This window comes from Fistularia commersonii, chromosome 35 (genome assembly GCF_037954325.1).
Source record: "Fistularia commersonii isolate RoL2024-O1a breed Wild chromosome 35, RoL_Fcom_v1.0, whole genome shotgun sequence".
Lineage (NCBI taxonomy): Eukaryota > Metazoa > Chordata > Actinopteri > Syngnathiformes > Fistulariidae > Fistularia > Fistularia commersonii.
In genome coordinates, this window is record NC_141318.1 from 1802501 (window position 1) to 1825269 (window position 22769).

The window sequence follows — 22769 nt, forward strand, 5'->3', positions numbered from 1 at the left end:
GGGTCCTGTTGTAATTTTTGTATCAAAACACCAGCAGAACTTTCTTGGATTTGTAATATTAGTGGTACATGTAGGGTATAATAGATAAAAATGGGCCAAATATAATCACATTGCGCACCAAATTTGGCCCGCGGGCCGGAGTTTTACGCCTGTGGAGGCCGTTACGTCGCGCTAATCGTGTCCGGCGTGATGCGGTGGCTGTCGAGATTACAACTAAATGACGGCAAAATCATTATCAATCTCATAACTAAGGGAATAAAGAGCGTCCTAGTTTCAAAAACGTCGGGGTGGAAGGACGCTCGCTGTCGTCTGGGGTTTGAACAACTAGCAGATATTCATAATAACGTCAGCGGATCATCGTGAAACGACCGCCATCTGTCAGCGGGAGTTAATAATGTCGGCCCTGTGATTGGCTGGAGAGACGGCCAGACGCGTAGCGACGCTCCTAGCTGAGCGCTAGCTGGTTTGACAAAATAACACAGGATACAAAGCAGCTAACTGGGAACGCTAGTAGACGGAGGATGGAACTAGCTAGGAATGATTAGCCCAATGCCTGTGTGTGTGTGAGGAGCCTGCTCTTTTCTTATTGGCTAATTTACACCTGATTGTGCTCAAGATTAACCGGCGTGTCAAATTTGTCTGTTAGCATGTGGCTATCACTGCGACGCACCTGTGAAAGCTGCGGCTAACAGTTAGCGCACAGGGGGAGACACAGCGGGTTAAAACGATCCGCTGTTCGCCGGCGGATGAAGACGCCGCGGTTTCGATCACGCCGTCTTCCCGAAACGGCGCTCGGCTGGCGTCCATATCGTGTTTTCCACAACCGGACATGGCGGGGTTTGATTGGAAGGCCGAGACAGATGGGCCAAAGCACGCAACAAAAGATTGGACGCGGCAGCTCATTTTTAAAAAAAAATCTCAGAGCATCCACTGGTGGAGGTCCCACGTGGAAACCGCCGTGGAGTGAACTGACCTCTTTATTTTTTTTTTTTTTTGAGCTGAACTAGTTTCAGAACCCGAGACGAAGAACGTGCGCCTGGAAGAAAAAAAAAAAAAAAAAAAACAGTCGGCGAGGAAAGAGCCACGGACGCTCGGAACGTGCGGAAATTTTTTTTTTTTTTCTTTTCTTTTCGCGAAAGTCCTAGTTTTTTCACGCCACCATCTGTCTGTCTGCTGGCTTTTCTCTGTTTAATCAGAGCAAAGTGAAGCCAGGAGATTTGATCCCCTCCGGAGACGCTCGTCCTCCGAGGCCTCCGGGAAGTCACCGCTTCCCGTGGCTTTCTAGAACACCTCTGACGAAGACGGCGGGCTTTCTGACTTCCTCCTCGGAGGTTGTTTTGCGACTTTGACTCGGGGGGGGAAAAGAAGTGGCGCGGGCCGAACGTCTCGGTCCACCCGTTTGTTTCCAGCTCATTCATCCCGGGTTCTTTGAAATTAGTGGCAGGAGGTAATCCCTTAATCAGAGCGTCCCGCTGGGATTACCAGCGAGGGCGGCGTCACCATTAAGGGCAACCGTTGAGCCCGGAGCGGTTGATTTACGCGACCTTTCTCCAGCCAGCCAGCCGGGGAAAATGTATTTACGCCGCACTTTAATCGGGGGTTCGGGGAAAGCGGGCGCCCCGAAGGGATCCGCAGGAAAACAAACAAGCGACGGGATACGGAAAGCGGAGGCGGGACGCGGGAAAAGATGTTTCCCCGGTTGAGATCGAGTTAAAAGGTATTTGATTAGGAGGCGCCGGCGGTGTGTTTGTGCACATCCAGGTACCAGAGCTGCCAGGAAGGCCCCGTGCTGCTTCCTACGCTCGGGTTTTACGCGTCAGGTTGGGTTTTACGGGTGTGATAACAACGCGAGCCAGCGTGTCTGTTAATGCAAGGGATGCTAACGGCTACATGCTAATAGCGGAAATGATACAAAAGTAGCTTTAATAGCCGTAAAGGAAAAAACAAATGGTAGATCACGCCATCAAGTGCATTATGGGATATCACTCATTAGAGTAAGCTAGGGGCTAGGCTAACGCTAACTAGCCGCTTTCTAGTATTGCTCCTATAGTAGTAGAAACTGCAAATAGTGCTAAAATTAGCCTTTAACGCCGTTTTAAGGTACAGGTACCTCAATTAAACGATGTTCGCTAAAAAAAAACAATATTACGAAGTATTATTCAGTGAAAATTTGATAGAAAGTGTTAAATACCACATACGGGGTGAAGGTGGTATTTCCTCAAAGTGCGAGTGTCTCATTCATACCACATCGGTGACAGTTAATTAAATCTAGAATTGATGAATCGCGGACGAGCCGTCGTGACGGACATCCGACAGCCCGTCGTTTCAGGCGTCAAACGGAAGTCGTGATATTTTATTCTGAGACGAGCGAGTGGATCGTACTCACGTCTCAGCAGGTGTTTGGTGGATTTTTCCAAATGTCTTCGCACAAAAAGCGCATCGGCGTACGATTCTGCAGAAGCGGCGCGGAGGGCTGCTCGCCTTTCCGGCGGTGGCTTACATCCACGTCTCTAAAAGAGGCGCCTTAATTAATTTCAGGTCTGGAGAGGCCCCATTTTTGGAAGAGCGGTGACCTTCAAAAGTGTGCAGTGTCCTCCTTTTCCCTCTTTTATACCGCATTATGGACAGACGCTTTGCAGAAGAGTCTCCCGCCCGCTGCCGCCGCTGCCGCCGCCAGGCCTCGTCCTTTACACCAGCTTCCCGTCATTCAAATGATGAGTCACAAATCGGCGGCGGATGACGTGAACGCCAAGCAGCTGCCACCTGTCTGACCTTGAGAAAGGCCTGTGTGTTGTGTGTGTGTGTGTGTGTGTGGCGGCGAGGGGGAAATGAGGACGCCATGACGGGTCTCCCGCGTCTTCACTGCTCCGACATGCTGACAGGAAGTAGAGCGAGCCCACTTCCCCCTTCAGATTCGGTCTGGGGGAAAAAGATCGAGGGGTGTTATTATAAACACCGGTGGCGCTAATGGCTACATGCTAATGTAGCTACAAAATTAGCTTTAATAGCAGTAAAAAAAAAAAAAAATCAAACCACAACACCTGGGATATATGAAGTAACAGGCTAGGACAGAGTGGAGAAGTGCATCATTGGATATCCCTTATTAGAGTAAGCTAACAGCTAGGCTAATGCTAGCGATGAGCTTGCTAGTATTGCCCCAATTGTATTGGAAACAGCAAATAGTGCTAATATTAGCCTTTTGCACGTTTTTTACGTACAAGTCCGAGCCAGTACCGCAATTAAATGATGTATGCCAAAAAAAAAACAAACATCAGATGGACTAGCGGGGCGGCTATTTCTTCACCGCGCCGCCCTGCTGACAGGAAGTACAGCGAGCCCACTTCCTCCTTCCAAAAGTGAAAGAACTGTTCCGTGTCCGAACGAACGCCGTCAACCAGCTCCGTACAAACGATAATAAAAGCAAAAAAGTCGGGGGTCTGAATGGAAATCAGGAGATTAGCCGTGAAAAAGGAAGCTAAAAAGGTAATTCTGTTGAAATGCTTCATCTGAGCCAGTGGGGGGTTTTGTCACAAGAGTGGAATTAAAAAAAAGAACAAAAATAAATCAAACTGGCGCCTTGAGGTGCGTTTGATCGAAATGTGGCTGAAATCCTGACGTGTCATGAGGCTTTTTACGGCGAGCGTTTCATCCTCGAAAACAGCCGTCGAGTCGACTAAATAGTTTGAAAAAATCCGCACACCAAAAATGCTTCAAAAAGAATATGTTTTTTTTGTGTTATATGTAAAATAAATGATCTGTCTCTTTGATGTACAGATTTTTTCAATCTCCATTAACATGAATTCCAGCTGTTTTTAGGCAGTAATATACATATTATGTATGATAATATATATATAGAGAGATATTACAAAATGTAACTATATCTCTGTTTAAATTATAGTGCTCATTAACAGTTTGGACTCCAATGTTTTTGAGAAATCCAGTAAAATGTGCTACAAATGACCTATTTTTAAAATAAAATGCAAATTAAAAAAAAAATAAAAATTGTGTGCCCTGGGTTATATTATAGATATATTAAATATATTACATAATATAACCAATACAGGTATATTACAAAAAGTCTCCATACTGGTGTTAAATTCTAAAAATTATAAATAAAAAAATCATAAATTATTATAAAATTACATAATTTCATCAAATTATAAATTAAAAAAATATACATTTTCGAGTGCCCTGGGTTACATGATAATGTATCCAGGTACGATAAGTTTCAGTAAATGTATTATCCATCCATCCAATTACTATCCATCTTCTGCTGTTTATCTGCTGGGTCGCCGATCCCAGCTGTCGTCATGCGAAAGGCGGGGTTCACGCAACCATTCGGGGTGAAATTTTTCTCCAATTTTTTTTTTTTTCCAATTTACCACGCCGACACGCGGAGAACGTGCAAACTCCAAACGGAAAGATCGGAGCGCTAACCGCCACGCCGCTCCCTGATAATCCACCCGGCGGGTTACATAACATCGCCGCGGGCTTTGCGGCAACCCTTCCGAGGGGTCGGCTCGTCGGACCCGCGCTTTTAACCGCCGCTGCTTCACGTGCGCGTAGCTCTGCGTGCATGAACGCGGTCCTGACACGTCCAGCTAACAGCAGGCCCGCCGCTAACCGCCCCACATGTAGCTCCGGAGTTAGACATGCCTCTCTGCAGCATTGTGCACTTCACGGTGAGCGCTACACGCAATGGCGGCGGCACGGATCTCTTCCGCGCTGTTTGAAGCGCACGCCGTTACATCAGCGGTGCGCGGGGGGGGGAAAAAAAAAAAAAAAAAAGGGAAGACAAAGGAGGTAAAAGCCGGAGGCGCTTTCAGGTTATGAGGTAGAAGGTGCTGAGAGAGCGAGATGTCTGTTTTTTTTTTTTTTTGACAAGACGCACAAACAAAAACGCCGTTGAGTTCATCCAGGAACAAGCTGAGCGTCCTCAGCTTCAACGTGCAGCCCTTGTGATTGACAGGAGCGCAGGATGAGCCGGATAGAGAATTAATGAGGATTCATCCGGAGAATGTGATATTACGGCATTATTTTTGAAAAAAAAAAAAAAAAAAAAAAAGGTTATTCTCTTGATTTAGACGGCGGTGTTTGTTTACATCCTTTTAGTCATTTGCAAAGTAATAAAAGCGCAACCTCTTTTGCAACAAATCGCCTCAAAACATCAAGCGATTGGCAAGAAATTATAAGAAAATGATTGATTAATCAACAGAAACGAATCAGGTGGTGGGATTGTGATTTTTTTTTTTAAATATACTGTAAATTCTGGGTTATAGAGCACACGTTTATATAGGTCGCAACGAATAACACACAGACAAAAACTGCACCAATGGCTGGCGATGGTTTTCTATCAATACATATATTAAAAATAATTTTGAATTTTTATTATTATTATTACTGTAAATTCCAGATACTATAGAGTGCACCTATGTATAGGCCTTACCTACTCATTTTTAATGGAAAAAAGAAATTGCACATAAATAAGCCGCAGGTGACTCTGTTGAAACGTGAGATATTAACACAGCAAGATGTTGCAGGACAGATTGAGTTTTTTTAAAAAACTCTTTATGTAAATGTGCAAAAAGAGCAAAACGGCTGATGCGAAGAATTGTCGTAAATGCGAGCGGGTTTTTTTTTTTCTTCCAGAAACGCTTTCATTTGTCCACTGTGGGAGGGAAGGAAGCTTCTGGAATCACCCGAGAAAAATCCATAAATTAGTCGGACTGTTGTAAAAGCGGCAGTTTGGAAAAGCGTGCGAAAAAAGCAGCAGTTTAAAAGCCAGAATATATAAAAAAAAATTCAATTTTTCTCCAAGACAAGAAATTAATTGTAATATTTTGATTTTTTTTTTTTTTTTGCCCCCTCATTTTTCTCAACGCTCTTACAATAGAAGCCATAATCTGACTTTTGCAAGGAAAAAAAAACAAAAAAAAAAACAACTCGGTTTTGATCGTGGAAAGGCCGCCCACTGTTTCTCCCTCATTAGGAATTTCACTCTGTATAAATTTGCAAAACGTCTCCGGCTTCACACCTTGAGCTGGAAACCAGTCGGATGGCGTCCTCCCGCCGCTCCATATCGCGGGGACATTTTCGATTTGTATTTCTTTCCCCGTTTTTAACACAAACGCTAGGTTTTCCCTGCCGGAAATGATTCTCCGTTCCAAAGACGCGACGGAGATTTTCGCCCGCGGGGGGAAAAAAACGCCACGGTTTGAAGGATAGCGGCTCTGCCGGTTACGTAACGCGGGGCTGCAGGAAACCCGTCCGTCCCCGTTCGCTTCGCCATGCGGGGGGGCGAAGAGCCGGCGGCGAGGAACGGCGACTCCCGAGAATCGACTCTCTCGCCGCCGCCGCCGCCGCTTGGCGCGGAGAAGGTTCAATATTTAGAATAATGAGGTGGGAGCTGGTTTTACGTAGGTTTTGGCAACGGGGGCCCGGCTGACGCCATTGACTGTCAGTCAGCTGCCTGTGTTGCCATGGAAACAACCTTGTTGCCGCTCCACTCCAGGTTTGAGGCTCTATAGAAGACGGGAGCGCGTAGAAAGCGACGGTTTAAAAGGGGGGAGAAAAAAAAGGAAAAAACATGGCTGCACGCATGAGTCATCTGCTAACACACACACACACACACACACACACACACACACACACACACACACACGGAGCTCTGGTTTTATCAGCGCTAGCAGGCTGTCAGCGACCACACCAGCGAACAAAGGTCCCTGGGAGACGGCGATAATCACCTTCTGTCAGGCTCACCGCTAAATTACACTCCCGATCTCATTGGTCGAGCCGCGCCGCTGGCTAACTTGCTAACTGGCTAACTCTCCACCGACCAATCAGCTTCGCTACGTGCGGTTTAAACCAAGGAGCGATCGGCCCATCGATCAATATCCGAGCTTCCCCCGATCAATGTTTTGTGTCGTTTTGGAAGTTATTTCCAGCCGTTTAGCGAACGCAGCCTCGATTCCGTAATACCGCGCGGAAATGACGCCTATCGGACGTCAGCGGGGGGGGGGTTTGTGGCGCCTGTTGCTACGGTAACGGTGTTGTCATCTGCCTCCGGCTAAAAAGGAAGAACTTTTCCTACGTGACTGTGACGGCGTATCATCCCGCAGCCTCCGCGGCGGCAGGTAGGAGGAGGATTTCCTCCGTCACCGGGCGATTTCATTGTGATCTGTTGCCATGGTGACTAATCAACGGGAGCCGTTGCGTTACAGATCCAGCAGGAGGGCAGGGCTGGCGGTGTTAGCTTTAGCGCTGAATGGATCTTTACCCTTATTTAAAAAACACAAAAAGAGAAATCTGGTTTTCGTTTTCAAGTCCGGCGACGCCTCAGGTGTGAAAACGGCGTCCAGGTGTCGGCGCCAACGTCGCACCTGAGCACGTTCCCTTAAAAAAACAAGCGTCCGGGAGGCTGTTAGCTTGCAAGCCCTCAAGTAAACGCCTCCGTGTTTGATCCTTCCCGCCGCCTCTCGCCAAATATTGTTCCGATTGGCCGACGCGTCTTTGTTTCCTGGTTTGTTTGTGTGCGAGGAGGCTGTTGATCAGTGACTCTTTGACGCCGCTCGGGGTTTTAAAGCTCAGAATCCGCCGGTTTATGTCCGCGTGCTGCATGAACAGCGAGGCGGCTGTTAAGAAAGCGGCTTAACCTGCCTCACGGCGTGCGTTTGGTCCAGTTTTAATGAAAACCGAGTCCTGAAAGCAAACACGTAACGATGAGGATGATGGCGAGGACGAGGAAGGAAGGATTTATTCTGAAGAAATGAGAAATATTCACTGGGGAGAATTTGTTTTTCTCCAATTCTGGCAGTTTGGCGATTAGCTTCGGCAACGCCGGGTGTTATGTAACTAGAATAAACAAAAGCTGGTATCCTTGTCCAAAATCTTATTGTCTTGGCAACTGGACTTGAGGACATTTGGGCGAGTCTAGGTGATCTTGGCTTGTTATGTAAATAGAGTTGATCTGCAGAGGCTAGGTGTACGAGGGGTTGCTATGCTAACGGTGGTGTCGTTCGCTGGAACAAGAGAGCGACTTTCTGGGATTACCTGGATTGGAATGTGAAAAGGTAAAGCTTGACAAAGGAGTGACACCTGTTGGATCTCAGGATCCGAGGCTCATGTGGAGGTTACTGAGGGGCTGGTTCTGTAGGTGGACCCTTCCTGGTTGTTTGGAGGGGGCAGAAGGTCCTGGTCCTGATCTTGGTATCGACCCTGTTATACGTTTGTGAAAGGTTGTGTCTAAGGAGCCCTCCTGTTTTGAAAAACATAGCTCCATTGACTCCTCTCTTGCACCATCTGTCTTCTCTGGCTAGAATGTGGAGATTGGAATGGCCCTTGTCCTTCAGGTGTAGGTGGACCGTGGAGTCCCGTCCTGAAGTGGTGGCTCTCCTGTGTTGGGCCATTATAATGGTCATTAGAACTTAAGAAGCCTCTGGGATGAGGGTTGAAACATCTTGAAGTGAAGAAAGTCCAGAAGATCTCGACAAGAATTCACCATGACCTGGACGATTGAGAGCCACCAAAGACAAAACAGCTGTAAATGTGACTTGCAGGCGACATGGTGGCACAGGACTTGTATGCCTTGACATGACGTCTGAATGAGAGGGTAAATAGTTGTATGTCTCCATGTTGGGAAACCTGAGTGGAAGCTCTGATGTGCCATAGATGTGAACAGCTATAGATGTGAATTACAGGCAGCGTGGCGGCGCAGGACTTGTATGTCTCGATATGACGTCCGAATAAAAGGCTCAATAGATGTTGAAGTGAAGTAGGTGAGGAGGACAGCTGATGCTCGGAAGCCCCGTTTGGATGCCATGTTAACCTGGATGGATCCTGAGCTTTCAGAAGTAGGTGGTGGACCAGGCCTTCGTCAGGGCCTTTTATAATGTCATTCTGCATTATAATCCCAGGGCTCCCGACCACACCAGCGTAGCAGCTGTTTACTCCGCCCTGGAGAGAATCAAGCGACCAGTTCGACCAGCGGCCGCTGCCCGGCGGAGGCAACCCTCTCAGAGGCCGATGCCGCGAGCCGGGATTAAGCGTCGCTGTAATCCTCCTCCGCTCCACATGACTTCACCGCGATGCACGAGCCGGCCGAGCCTCCCATTAGTCCGCCGCGTCATCCCCTGCATGAGCGGCGGCCAATCAGAAGCTCGGCATCCGCCGGGCGGGGGAGGGGCCGCAGGGGAAGACGAACAAGAGGATTTCTATGAATGGAAACACGGGGGAAGGACGAACGCGCTCTTCCTCTTGTCATCCCCGTCCTGGTTCCTCTTCCCGTTTCCCCTCATTCCTCCGACAAGCTTTCTGTCGCCGTGGTTCCACGAGTTGTGACGCAAGCTTTGAGACCTTGTGGCGGACAACGCCGCCCCTCGAGCGTCGACACGGGAACTCTCGTCAGAACAAACGCTCACAATAGTCTGGAATATCATATTGATTTGCACTCCCAATATGTCCTTGGAGGTTGTCAGTCATCTAGGTCAGGAATGCTTGTCATGGCAACTGGACTTGTATTCCTTCACTTGAAGGCTACGTCAGGTCTGGTGGCCTTTGGGGAGTTTCCGAATATAAGCACCAGGGTTGTGGGCGGGTCTCGGGTGCCATGGCTTGTTGTGTAAATGGAAGAGTTGCTCGGCAGAAGGGTGGAAGCTGAGGAGCGACCACATCCCCAGGCCTCTGCTGGTGAACTTCTACAACTGGGCCACCTGCAGAGGCCTGATGAATGGGTTCCTGGTGTGGTTTTCAAGCTCCACCAAAGCACACCAGCGAGCACTCCAGCATGTGGTGAAAATCCCTGGGACTGCTCTCCCAGAGATTTGTACCGTCTACGCCACCCTGCATGACCTCCATACATCAGCTGTTCCACCCGTTGCCTTCAGGTAGAAGGTACAGTTCCATACAGGCCTGAACAAAAAGACTCGCCTTTACCATCAGGCCATAAGACTGCTAAACTCAAGATAAGGCCCGCTGACAGATGCTCCAACTGCTTAAATGTTTACACTGGGGTTATTTATGGGGACAAAGCTACAACTTTTGGGGATTTACCTGGAGGAGACTCTGAAAAAGTGAAGCCGAACTTCTCAGAAAGTGAAACGAAGGTGTGGAACCTGTTGGATCCCATGGACTGAGGCTCAGGTGGAAGGTACCGGGGGCTTGTTCTGGTGGTGGATCCATCTGGGTTGGACCAGTACCTCACCGTGACATAAGACGGTGCCTTGGGGTTTCCAAGCCAGAAATCCCATCTACCAGGATTAGTATCTGTGTGGTACGGAAGCCTGTGGAGAAAGTAAATACCATCACATAGATGTGTTTTTGTTTTTTTTTGGGAATCCTTCAATTTAACTTAATCCAGTGGTCCGAGGGATTAATCCCTAATTTTAGAGATTAGAGGCTGCATCTGTCCTGAAACAACCAGCCAGACATCCATGGAAGGTCCCTGGGAAGATCCATCAAAGCTTTAACGTGGCAGTTTTACAATCACGTGATTTGAATCCCCTGCGAGGAAGGGTTGCCATGGCGGCACCACTCGATGTCGACCGCTGGACAGGAAGAGACGCCTCACCGACTCGGTCTGAGCCGTCCTTGGCGTTGACGTTGGTTTACATCGGACGAGGTGCTGGAGGCCGGTTGGCTTTTTTGGAAAAGCAGCAGGTGTATCTTCATTCTTCATCCTGGGTGAAGTTGTTTTATTCCCCCTGTCGGGCCAAGGCGTCATCCTTGATGGCCTGTCGGCAAACGCGAGTTCAGCTCCATTTTTTTCCTTCCTTTGACTTCAGAAATGATCCACAGAGCATCCAGAAGTTTAGTTACCATGGTTACCTTCATCTGGAGGTGGCCTAGTTATCTCTGTGACTCATGTACCACAAGTCTTCAGTCCTACAAATGACCCCCTCCTCCTCCTCATCCTCTCGTTACCATTATTGAGTGACGTACCTCTTCCGCCGGAAGTGACGGCACTGGTCCCCTAAGCCGTGCGTCAGATACTCCCCCTGCCTTCAGCCGCTCCCAAAATTGTGGAATTGTCACCTTTGAACACATCTCACGTTGTCAATAAACCAGTCACGAACCTCTGTTGGAAATTTCGGAGGAATCAAAATACCAAAAATGAGGGGAACCAGAAAGCATACAACTTCTGCTCCCTGTTCCGGAGAAAGACAGGGTAAATCAGTTCAGAGTTTTGTACTTGGGTTGAGATTGAACAACCTGAAGGAGAACCGTGATGTGTAACTGCAGGGGCCTCTGGCAGTCGTTGGGATGGTCCGACACGAACGTCAAACGGCGTCTTCCCCCCCACTCGCCTCTTGATTTTCCCTCCTAACGGCGCCTTCTGTCCTCCCGCAGCAACTGCCCGTGCTCGCTGGCCGCAGCCTTGGCCCGCGCCACGGCCGACAGCGTCCTGCAGACCGACCTCTCCATTCACCACCTCAGCAAGAGCGTAGAAGATGGAGCTGACCCGTTACCACGTGAGTCCCGCAGGAGCCCAACACACACACACACGGGCGCTGGCAAATTAGGTCTCTCTCACTTCATCACACACACACACACACACACACACACGTATGCAAGCATGAAACCACCAGGGCTTTGTCCCACTTCTCAACTGCACAGCTGCATCAGTGGTATTTGACCACTAGAGGGGAAATCTCTTCACAATCATATATATTTAGTATATACATAAATATATATATATATATATACACATATAAATAAACACACGTATATACATGTATGAACCGTATATGTTAATACACGTATATATACAGTATACCCTTGTTTTTTGTGGGGGTTACGTTCCAAAAAGAAGTTGTGATAGGTAAAATCCGTGAAGTAGAAACCTTTTTTTTTTTTTTTTTACAATTATTATACAATTAAATACTCTATTATACATTGAAGAAGAAACAACAAACCATTTTACAGGCTCAATCTTTCACAAATAAAAGTGCTGTACTTAAGAAACTTTTTTTTCAACAAATAACTTCTGTACTACTGTCAAATAATAATTTTAATCATCAATGTGAACAGAAGGCTTCAAATTGCGGAGATTAGCTCCGCCCACCGCGACCCCAGTAATTGGATTAAACGGGAGAAAATTAAAAATGATTATGAAAAAAATTGCGGACAGTTGCAACCCTTTTTGCATCCTTATTAAAACTTCTTGCTGCTGTCGTCCTTATGTTTTTTTCTTCCTTCTTTATGGAACGAACGGAAGATTCATTCATTCCGTAATGCCGACCTACAGCCGCGTAGCTTTTAGCTTCCCTTAGCATGTCCAGAAGTTTAACTTTATCTGCCATAGATAGCATCTTCTGCTGCCTTTTGGGCCCTTTTGTCGCTCCAGAGCGTTGTGTCAACATTATGGGTTTTAGAGAAACTCGAAATTACGAGAGAATTTGCACGTACTTAATGTAAATCTGGCGAGTTGTTTTACGCACGTGTACATATTAAACTGCAACGTTATTGACGCACAGGTAGAGAAGAAGCGGAGTGACTTTTTAGCCAATCAGAATGCAAAACACAATGCACGATGCAAATCCAGGAAGTAGCGAAACCGTGAAAAGTAAACCGCGTTGTACACACACATATATACATACATATCTATATCAATATATCTACCTATCTATATATATATATATACACACACACACACATACATATATACATACATACATATATGTACACATATATGTATGTATACATACATACAAATATATATATACATATATAAATACATATATGTATATATACATATATGTGTGTGTGTGTATATATATATGTACATAGATACACACACACACACACACACACACACACACACACACACACACACACACAAATAAGCCATTATACATCACCATGGTCCACTTTGACTGACAACAAATCCATTATCTGGCTCCTTTAACTGGGCAGGTTACTGGATGGATTATGTGTGTGTGTGTGTGTGTGTGTGTGTGTGAATAAGATCTCTCTTTGCTTTTTGAACATTAATGTCAAACATTTTTATCTTTTCTAACTCGTTCGGCCCACTCACTTGACGGCTCTCTTAAAAAACCGCTTACGGGTGCAACGGGCAAACGTTTAAAATCAGCAATAATGATTATTTATTGATTTTTCTAAATTTTTGCCTCAACCCGCAACACCTCGATAAAACCGTCGCTCACACCCGCAGCCGGGCGCCGCTCCCCACCAAACCGCCATCGCTGCCATTTTCCAAGAACGAACCTCCCGCCTCGGTCAGAACTTCCCGCTCCGTCCAGGATTTTGACCAACCGGCGCGATTTGGTGCGAACGTACCTCTTTTTAAACTTTCCTCCAAGTCCTAAATAAACTCCGGCGCTGCACACACTCCTGCCCCCGTAAGCACTTGTCCAACTCTGTCCAACAAAGGCTGCGGTTCAAAGTTGTCCTCCTCCTCAGCCTGCTGGAAGGCAAACCCCACACAGAACGTCCAGAAGTCAGAGGAGTTCAACCGCTCACGTTTCCGTGGAGATACAACATTTCAATCCATGGACGATCTCCACATGTGGTTGATTGACAGCTCCACGTTAAGCCCCGCCTCTTCGCGTGAATGAGCTAAAACCGATCGAAAGGTCGGCTCCGCCTTTTCCAGCGTTACACCGACGGAGCCTCTGGTTGTCATGGTAACTTGCGTTGAAATGTTGAGGTTACGCCATCGAATTGGAAAAAAAATAATATAATTTTACAGACGGCTGGAGACAATATTTATCTCATCCTGTTCTTTTTTTTTTTTTCTAGAAAAGTGAGCTCATCCTTTCTTTAATTGGTCCCATGTTGATAAAACAGCTTTTCATTTTAATTGATTTCTATTTTTTTCTTGAGATTTTTATTCTTTACTGATGAATGACTCCCATATTTTCATGCTTATCCGGGAATAAATTCGCTTGCATTTGAATGTTAAAATTCACATTCATGCCAGTTCCTATTATTTCGGCGACTTCTGCAAACCTTGAGGTCACGTGTCGACAATTTTACCGTTTTTGGGGAAAAATGTCTCGCATTTCTTCAATACAGTTCTATCAATACTAAATTCGCTAAATTAGCCAAACACTTAAAACCCTTTTTTTCCCCCACTTTTCTTACTTCTTTACTATTTTCTTTCTACATATTTATCTATTTCTTCTTCTAGTTGTTATTTATATTTTTTTATACATTTTTTAATTTTTTTTTTTTTTTTTTAATTTGCATCACATTTTTGGTCTTATATTTTCTGTCATATCTCTAATCCAGAGATGATGCTAACTTTGTATCAATGTGTGCTGTTTTTTAAGCTTGTTTTTGTCTGAACTTGAGACCCTCCAATTTCGTTGCAATACAAGTCTTGAACCCTTGAGTATGTCTGTGCGGCTCCAGCAACGAACTGCCGGGTCCCACTAACCTTTATTGTCAGATGCAGGTGAAGTTAAGTTTGTTTGAGTTGCAGGAAACTGGGTCACGGCAAAGGCCGATCCATTTCTCCGTCTCTCTCTTTCTCCATCTGTCCTCCTCCCTCCTCTTCCTCTTCCTCCGCCGCTTCGGATCGGACTTTTCCACCTGCAGCCAACATTAGTAGGTCACCGAGCCCCGGCCTCTTTGTCAGGTTCTCGCCGAACGTCCCCTTGGCCTCGGACGCCGACTTCAGCAACTCATAACGCTCCCTTTTAGCCGCCTTTCTGAGGAAGTGAAGCACAAACGATCACGCAGAAACACCTTATTGTTCGGGCCTCCATTTTCTCCCGAGATGGGAACGAATTTCTTGGGGACTTTTACTGTTCAAATACCGAGAAGAGACGTGCGGTGAGGCTGCCGACTGCTGAGCCTCAACGTAGATCGCGAGATGATTGGCTGACTGCGTGCATTGTCTGCGCTAAGACCAGATAGCTGTCTCTATTGAAATGTTTTCACACTTTGCCATATGAACTGCATTTTAATTTTTTTTTGTCACCAACTGTATGTTTATGTTAACTTGTTTCTTGTGCTGAGCGATCATGAAACAGCTGCGAAGAGCTGCTAAGTGAGGCACGCAGTTCTCCTGCCTCATGATAGGGGGCGCTTGTGATCCTAGGGATTCCTCTTGGCTGCAGAATACAGCAACAACAAGCTAGAGTTAGCAAGTCAAGCACAGCCATCCATTTATTTTTTCCTCTCCTCACGTTTAAAATGTAGGATTATATATCCTGTTTCATATGAATAAGCTATCTGTAAGGTTCCTATGTCTGTAAATCTGATTGCGATGAAGCTCACTTCACATCACTGACTTATTGGTCACAGGGCAAATAACATACTGTATTTTTCACGCTATAAGGCACACCTAAAATACCTTGCCTTTTCTCAAAAATCATCCGTGCGCCTTATAATAAGATGAATTCTTGTTGAGCTTACTGACTTACGACCCACTTTATGTGGTACACTGCACTTAAACTTGTCAAATTGTTTTATCCTGACTTTTTGTAAACATAGCCGACCCGTTTGATTGATTGTCTGACAATCAATCACCTGACACAGGACGCCGTGTTGAAGTTGTTTTTTGGTGAAATATGGGTTTTAACATCGGATAACGTTTGATAACTAATAATGTAGTGCTGGAATACAACGTTGTTCCAACCTGAAAGTAACTTCAGGTGTCCGTTACCGCTGGCAACCATAAACCAATCAGATAACAGTACGTAGTACGCTTACTACCACCACTTTTTGTAATAGGGAACAAAAAAGTGACTGTTTTGTTTGTCTTTATCCTGTGTGTTTTATCATGCGCCTTATAACGCGATAATTTGCGCACTTTTCTTGAAATTGACGGCGGCGTTGCAGGAAAACGTCTGCTTCGTGTTTCCCGGCGGCAGTTTGATTTCCCTCGCCGTTTCCGACTCCGCCCGTTTTGTTTATTTCCCTACATCTAACGGCGTAAACAATTAGAAACACCGTTTCTTTGCCTGCGTTTGCTTCTTCCTCAGTGTTGGAGTCGGTCAAAGTGGCCCGGCTGGTGTTCAACAGGCTGTTCGAGGTGTGCTGCCTCTGGATGAAGGAGCTGCCGTACCGCCGCCGCCCGCAGCCGTACTACGAGACCTCCATCCACGCCATCAAGAACATGAGGCGCAAGATGGAGGACAAGCATGTCATCATCCCCGACTTCAACACGCTCTTCAACATCCAGGTAACTGCATCCGAGGTCGGATTTTGGCGCTAAAACGTAGCATCTGTGCGACGGCGAGTCGTCCTGGAGCTCGACGGGAGCAGGAAGCGGGTCGTTTCACTGAGAGTACGTTTCAAAAACCAGCCGGTGAAAGGGTTCGTGGCCTGAAGGCTGCATCGTCTGGTCTCAGGGACTCTCTGGCATGGAGCTACTGTTAGCATTAGCATTAGCATCCGCGTGTCCTTCCATTATGCCTCCATCGGGTTCAATCAGGGGTTCGGCGGAGGTCAAGACACACCCGACTCATAGGAGTGGTGATTGGCCATCGCTGGATGCAGGTGACCACGCTACATAGCTTAGCATAGCTGCGCTGCAGGGATTTTGGTGCTCACTGGCGACTAATTTATAATAGCGATTCACCTGTGTGACGGAAGGTGATGGGAGTCGGTGTCGATTCTAGTCTTGCACTGGCAAAACTACCGTATTTTCTGGACTATAGGGCGCACCTGTAAATAAGCCGCATCCGCTCTATTTTAAAAAAATATATATAAGCCGCACCAGGCTATAAGCCGCAGATATCTATGTTGAAAAGAAATGTCCTCCAGGACATTTTCAAGTTCAGGCCACCAGCTTTTATGTCCTCTGAAAGCTTTTTTCGACTTTTGGCATTGCATGAGCTCTTCCCGCTGCCGCCTCCAACGTCTTAGCATAGATTCATAGATGCTAAGCTAGCGTTTCCTTCGTGGATAGCAAGCTCGATGGCCTTCAACTTAAAACTCGCATCATACGAGCTTCTTCTTGTGGGTTCCGTGATGAAGGGGCGAGGATTTGAAAATAAGTACCAGTTAGTAATTTGTCGTGCGTGTTCGATCTGCTTTTTATCTGCTCTTTCTGCTATTCTTCTTTGCATTGATTTATACATCTTATCTTATTTTGGATTCGACTTCCGCCCCCTAGCGATGGAAGAAAAATCCACAGAATAGCCGCACTTTTGTATACACCACATGGTTCAAAACCTAGGGAAAAAAAGTAGCGGCTTATAGTCCAGAAAATACGGTATATCTTTGCAAGCAATCCTTTTCGTGGACGCTGGATATAAAAACAAAAAAAGGAAAATGATACCAAAGGCACCAGCAATAGTAACACTGATTTGCAGTAAGTACTCATTATTATGTTTTTGTGCATGTTTTGCTGGTTTTGTTCCTTGAACACAGTGATGTTCATTTCATGCACCAGTAAAACATATGTTTTGAATTTGAAAAAAAAATCTTGTTTTTCCAAGAAAGAAGGGTTCGGTGAACGCGCATACGAAACAGGTGGGGTTCAGAACCTTCGACAAGGTTAAGATCTAGAGGTTTACGTCCGATCTGGGGCGGCTGTTTATCAGGTGCTGAGGTTACACGAGGACATGCCGACTGGCGGGGATGAAAATCGTCCTCGTAATGCCGCCGGCGAATTACGCCGCGTTTTTTTTCCGAGCGGACCGCAAATCACACCAGGCTGTCGGAGCCTTCGACGTCCTCGGAGACGTAAAACGCCGACGGTGACGTAGTTTAAAGAGCGTTGATGACAAATCCAATATTTTTGTCAGGGGTCGTGAAATGTGACTCATCCCTCGATGACTTCAAGAATGAATTGACCAAACAAAAAAAAAAAAGAGTCAGGGGTTTTTCGGCGCCGATAACGCAAATTTCCTCGCACTCCCTGCAGGTCGTCTACCCGTTCGTTTCAGTCTCGGCTGTTTCTTCACGATCGTCTTCAAACACATCTTTAAGGAGACGGATGTTTCCCTCAGCACGGGCACGAATAAAAAATAATCTGCGAATAAACAAACATGCGCTTGTTTAAATATATGCATATTTATGTTTGGTTTTTTTTATACACAGTGGACACTTGCTACTTAGCTGATTTTTTTTTGTAACTGGGTTCTTACTATTTATCATTCTTTTGCGTTTTTTCTTTTTTTTTGCAGTATTTGAATATTTTTTTTAGTCATATTCCAGTTTAAGAAATAAAAACAGTAAAGTTAAGCAAAAATTCATTTTATAAAATAAAAAAAATATGTGATCTCCTTTGCTAAACAAAGATACATGTATATGTATGTGTGTATGTATGTATCTATACACACACACACACACACACAAACATATAAGTACCGGTAGTGGCTTATAATCCAGAATTTATGATAGTAGCTTTATGTTTTATACATATACTTTTTCCCTGTAGTTAATTCAGTTTTTTCGGGTCACGCCGATATTGATTGAAACAATTATCATGAGATTCCTAAGAAGTCGTGAAATGAGACAGACTTTGCCGAAAAAATCTACAAGAAACCTCGCCGAAAAGCGAAGCTAGTTCAAAAGCCGCAGAACGTCAGTCTAGCAAATACAAGTTTACTCATTTATTTTATGTGGACACGATATACTGTTATGAATACATTTGCTGCCATGTTTACCCGCATCCTTATTGTTGTCATTTTGGTCGTCTATTCTCTTGCTGTTTGTTTATTCTTATCCTTTATGTTGTTGTTGTTGTTGTTATTGTTCACTCTGCTGTTTATTTATTTGCGGATGTCCTTTCCTATCTTTTAATTGTCTATTTATATTCCTATTTATTGATACTACAACCGTTACGCTGCTGTGACAGAAGAATTGTGACAATAAAGTTTATCTTATCTTATCTCCCAGGATCTGGAAGAGCAGGCTTTCTTCGCCGTGTTCGATGGACACGGCGGCGTGGACGCCGCCATCTACGCCGCCAACCACCTCCACGTCAACCTGGCGCACCAGGAGTCGCTGGGCCAGGACCCGGCCGAGGCGCTCTGCGGCGCTTTCAAGGTCACGGACGAGCGTTTCGTCAAGAAGGCCTCGCGGGAGGTATCGTCACGGCAACCCGACGCGAGCATCTTTGCGGGAAAACACACGGGCTCCTGCGTCAGAGGGAGAGAAACCTGTCGTCGTAGCCGAAATGAATATTTTAATGCTGTCGCGTAACAGCGCGGCTATTACTGTGCCAATAAAAACAATGTGAATACAAATTTAGGATTAGAAGCTAAAAATGTTAATTTTTCAATATTATAGTAACGTGTTTCCCAACCTTTTTTGAGCCACGGCACATATTTTACATTAGAAAATCACACGGCACATCACCAAATAAATATGTCAAAAAATTTTTTTTAACAAGTTAGAATAAAACTGTTGTCTCAATTTACTTAATGTGAAATCTAATATATCTAATATCTGTAGATTCGTCAAGTTGCAATGCAAATTTCCCACTTTTCCAGAACACTTTTTTGCAATGTCTGAAGACATGTCATCAATATGTTTGAAAATTGTATTATATGAGAGAACTGGCTATTTCTTTATCAACGCCAGAGCCGAGCATTTCTTCTACAATGATTTTGCCGGCAGGTAGTACAGTGATCCCTCGCTATAACGCGGTTTACTTTTCACGGTTTCGCTACTTCACGGATTTTTATCATGCATTGTGTTCTGCATTCTGATTGGCTAAAAAGTCACCCCGCTTCTTCTCTAACCTGTGCGTCAATAACGTTGCAGTTTAATATGTACACGTACGTAAAGCAGCTTGACAAATTTACATGACGTACGAGCAAATTCTCTTGCGATTTCGAGTTTCTCTAAAACCCATAATGTTGACAAAACGCTCTGGAGTGACAAAAGGGCCCAAAAGGCAGCGGAAGATGCTATCTATGGCAGATAAAGTTCAACTTCTGGACATGCTAAGGGAAGGTAAAAGCTATGCGGCTGTAGGTCGGCATTAATGAATGAATGAATCTTCCGTTTGTTCCATAAAGAAGGAAGAAAAAAACATTAGGACGACAGCAGCGATGTATAATAGAGTATTTAATTGAATAATAATTGTAAAAAAAAATAAAGGTTTCTACTTCATGGATTTTGCCTATCAGGGGTTCTTTTTGGAACGTAAACCCCGTGAAAAACAAGGGTTTACGGTATCAATGTTTTGCTACGGTGTGTGGCTGTTTGGATTTAGAGACGAGTTCAGCAACTTTACAGCAGCTTTCACTGCCTTCTCACTCGTCTTGGTCGTTTCAAACAACGCTGCCTGTTTGTTTACGCAGATACAAGTACTTTTTCTTTTAAAAACGTATCACGCAAAGCGTCACTAATCACTCTGATACACAGATTAATTCACTATCCGTTGCCACGGAATGGACACGCTGCCCACATAGACATAGGAAGACACATAATTTGAGTTGGATAAATAATTTTCGGACCAATCGGGTGAAAGTGGGCGTTTTTCCACGGCACACCTGATGATCTCTCACGGCACAGTGGTTGGGAAACGCTGATCTAGTGACGTGTTTCCGTGACAGACCCTGCGCTGCGGGACGACCGGCGTGGTGACGTTCCTGCGGGGAAGGACGCTGTACGTGGCCTGGCTGGGAGACTCGCAGGTCATCCTGGTGAGGAGAGGGGAGGTGGTGGAGCTGATGAAGCCACACAAGCCGGACAGAGAGGTATCTCACACACACACACACATACACACACACACACATACATACAGGGACAAAAACCGTCAAATCGCACATTTTCATCAATGCATATATGAGAATTTTCATTTATTAATTATTTTTTATTCACGATTTAATTTAAATGTATTTATTATTTAATTGATTTATTTATTTAAAATTTGATATACATATGAATTCATTTTAATTTAATAATAATTTATATTTAAATTATTATTATTATTATCATTATTGATTATAATAATATTCCGGACTATAGAAGACACCTTTATATAGGCCGCACCTACTTTTTTAGAAGGAAAAAGAAATTGTACATAAATAAGCCGCACTTTTCTATAAGATACAGGTGTCCCCGTTGAAACGGGAGATATTAACGCAGCAAGTTGTTACAGGAAAGACTTTTTGAAAACTTGTGATTACAGAAATATCTACAACTACCGGTACACAACGCAAATGCTTCTTTTCAGAACAGATGCCAAACTTCCGTGCAGTGGCTCTATTTTTTTCTTGCACAGCCAGACTGATCGCTTTCAACGCATCAAATGCGTTTTTGCGCGTCTTTTTCATGACGGGGTTGTGTGCGAGAAGCGCAAAAAACGGACGATCTGAGGAATTATCGTAAACGTGATGGGGTTTGCTGAAACTTGGCAAAAGGAAGCTACTGTAATTACCTGAGAAAAATCCATCAATTAGCCACATCGTTGTAAAAGCCACGGTTGTCAAAAAGTGTGAAATATGTAGCCGGAATTTATGGTAATATAAAAAAAATAAAAAAATATTTTTTTTTAGCATTAATAAATGTGATAAAATAACTTTCCAGACAGCCATCATTATGTGGGTAATATTATTTATATCAATAAATACATAATCTCTCCAATTTTCACGCATCTGCTATTGTCATCATGTCGGCTCTGCATTTTAATATAATATTTCAATGAAAAAAAATAACAGCCGCCTCATTGCAAGCTCTTTACGGACAGGTAGCATAAATTGATTTTTCTTTGAAACACAATAAATCAAATGACACAGTTTTCTTGCAGGCGTCAGATAATCTCAAGGGACATTGTTGTGAATTATTTATTGAAGACTTATCCACTCTTACCGCGGCTCCTTTGGCCGTCTGTAAACAACTACGTAAGTGGTTTATCTAACTTAAAAGCTGTCATATCTTTCGCGGTGATATAAAAAGATGCGCTTGATGCAGTTGCTAGGCAACGGGGGGGGGGGGGGAATGGGCTCCAGGAAATGACTGGACGCGGGCCAAAAAGAAAAAAAAAAAAAAGGGAAAAGAAACCTGGCAGATAACAACATTATGAGATGTTAAACTGTGGTGATTTACAGATTTAACACTTTAACGTATGCCAGCAGGGGAAACAAACAAAAGGCGCATTTTAAATATTACGGCTGCCGTGCTCGGGAGTGTGTGCATTTATCGTATACAGGCTCAAGCTGACGGGAATATATTTTTCGGTTTCTTAAACGAACGTGCTTCGCGTCCGTCCGCAGGACGAGAAGCAGAGGATCGAGGCTCTCGGCGGCTGCGTGATCTGGTTCGGGACGTGGAGGGTTAACGGCAGCCTGTCCGTATCCAGAGCCATAGGTAAAACCCCGCTGTTTTATTTACTTTTGCATCTAATGCTGGGCTTACGCCTAAAATCTTTCACAAATCGCAGACTGAAAACTTGACATTTTACCAGAATTCTCCGATGTGTCACGACCGAGCGGAGAAGGAAAAGCGGTGCACTGAAATAGAAGAGGCTCTGCAAAGACACCATATAATTTTGAAAACATTGCATGGTGGGAGAAAGTTGCAAAAGGAATCTAATTAATAATAAGTAAAAAGTGACCCTGACAGATCCTGACAGTCCTTGGAAAACCCCAGCCTGAGACCAGGCGCGACTAAAAAATTAAAACTCTCCACAAAAGTATTTTCCATAATTCCTGACTATTGGGCGCACCTGAATATAAGCCGCACCGGCTGAAAATAACTACAATAAATATATTTGTGCATATATAGGCCGCAGGTGTCCACGTTGTAACGTGAGATATTTATGGTTGGTTTTAACTGTTAATTAAATACGCACTGGTAACATCCAAATGCGTACTTTTTTCCCCAAACGATGATGAAACACG

General features: G+C 44.8%; 1 protein-coding gene across 2 annotated transcripts in view; it reads left to right on the plus strand.

The window, feature by feature from the left end:
• ppm1e (protein phosphatase, Mg2+/Mn2+ dependent, 1E) overlaps window positions 1-22769 on the plus strand; it is a 40081-nt gene that overhangs the window by 8731 nt on the left and 8581 nt on the right. For both annotated transcript variants that reach the window (XM_086142793.1, XM_086142794.1), the window contains 5 exons: window positions 11344-11465; window positions 15948-16147; window positions 18814-19002; window positions 20481-20624; window positions 22143-22236. In XM_086142793.1, the coding sequence (XP_085998919.1) occupies window positions 11344-11465; window positions 15948-16147; window positions 18814-19002; window positions 20481-20624; window positions 22143-22236 (749 nt within the window). The remainder of the gene's footprint in view (window positions 1-11343; window positions 11466-15947; window positions 16148-18813; window positions 19003-20480; window positions 20625-22142; window positions 22237-22769) is intronic.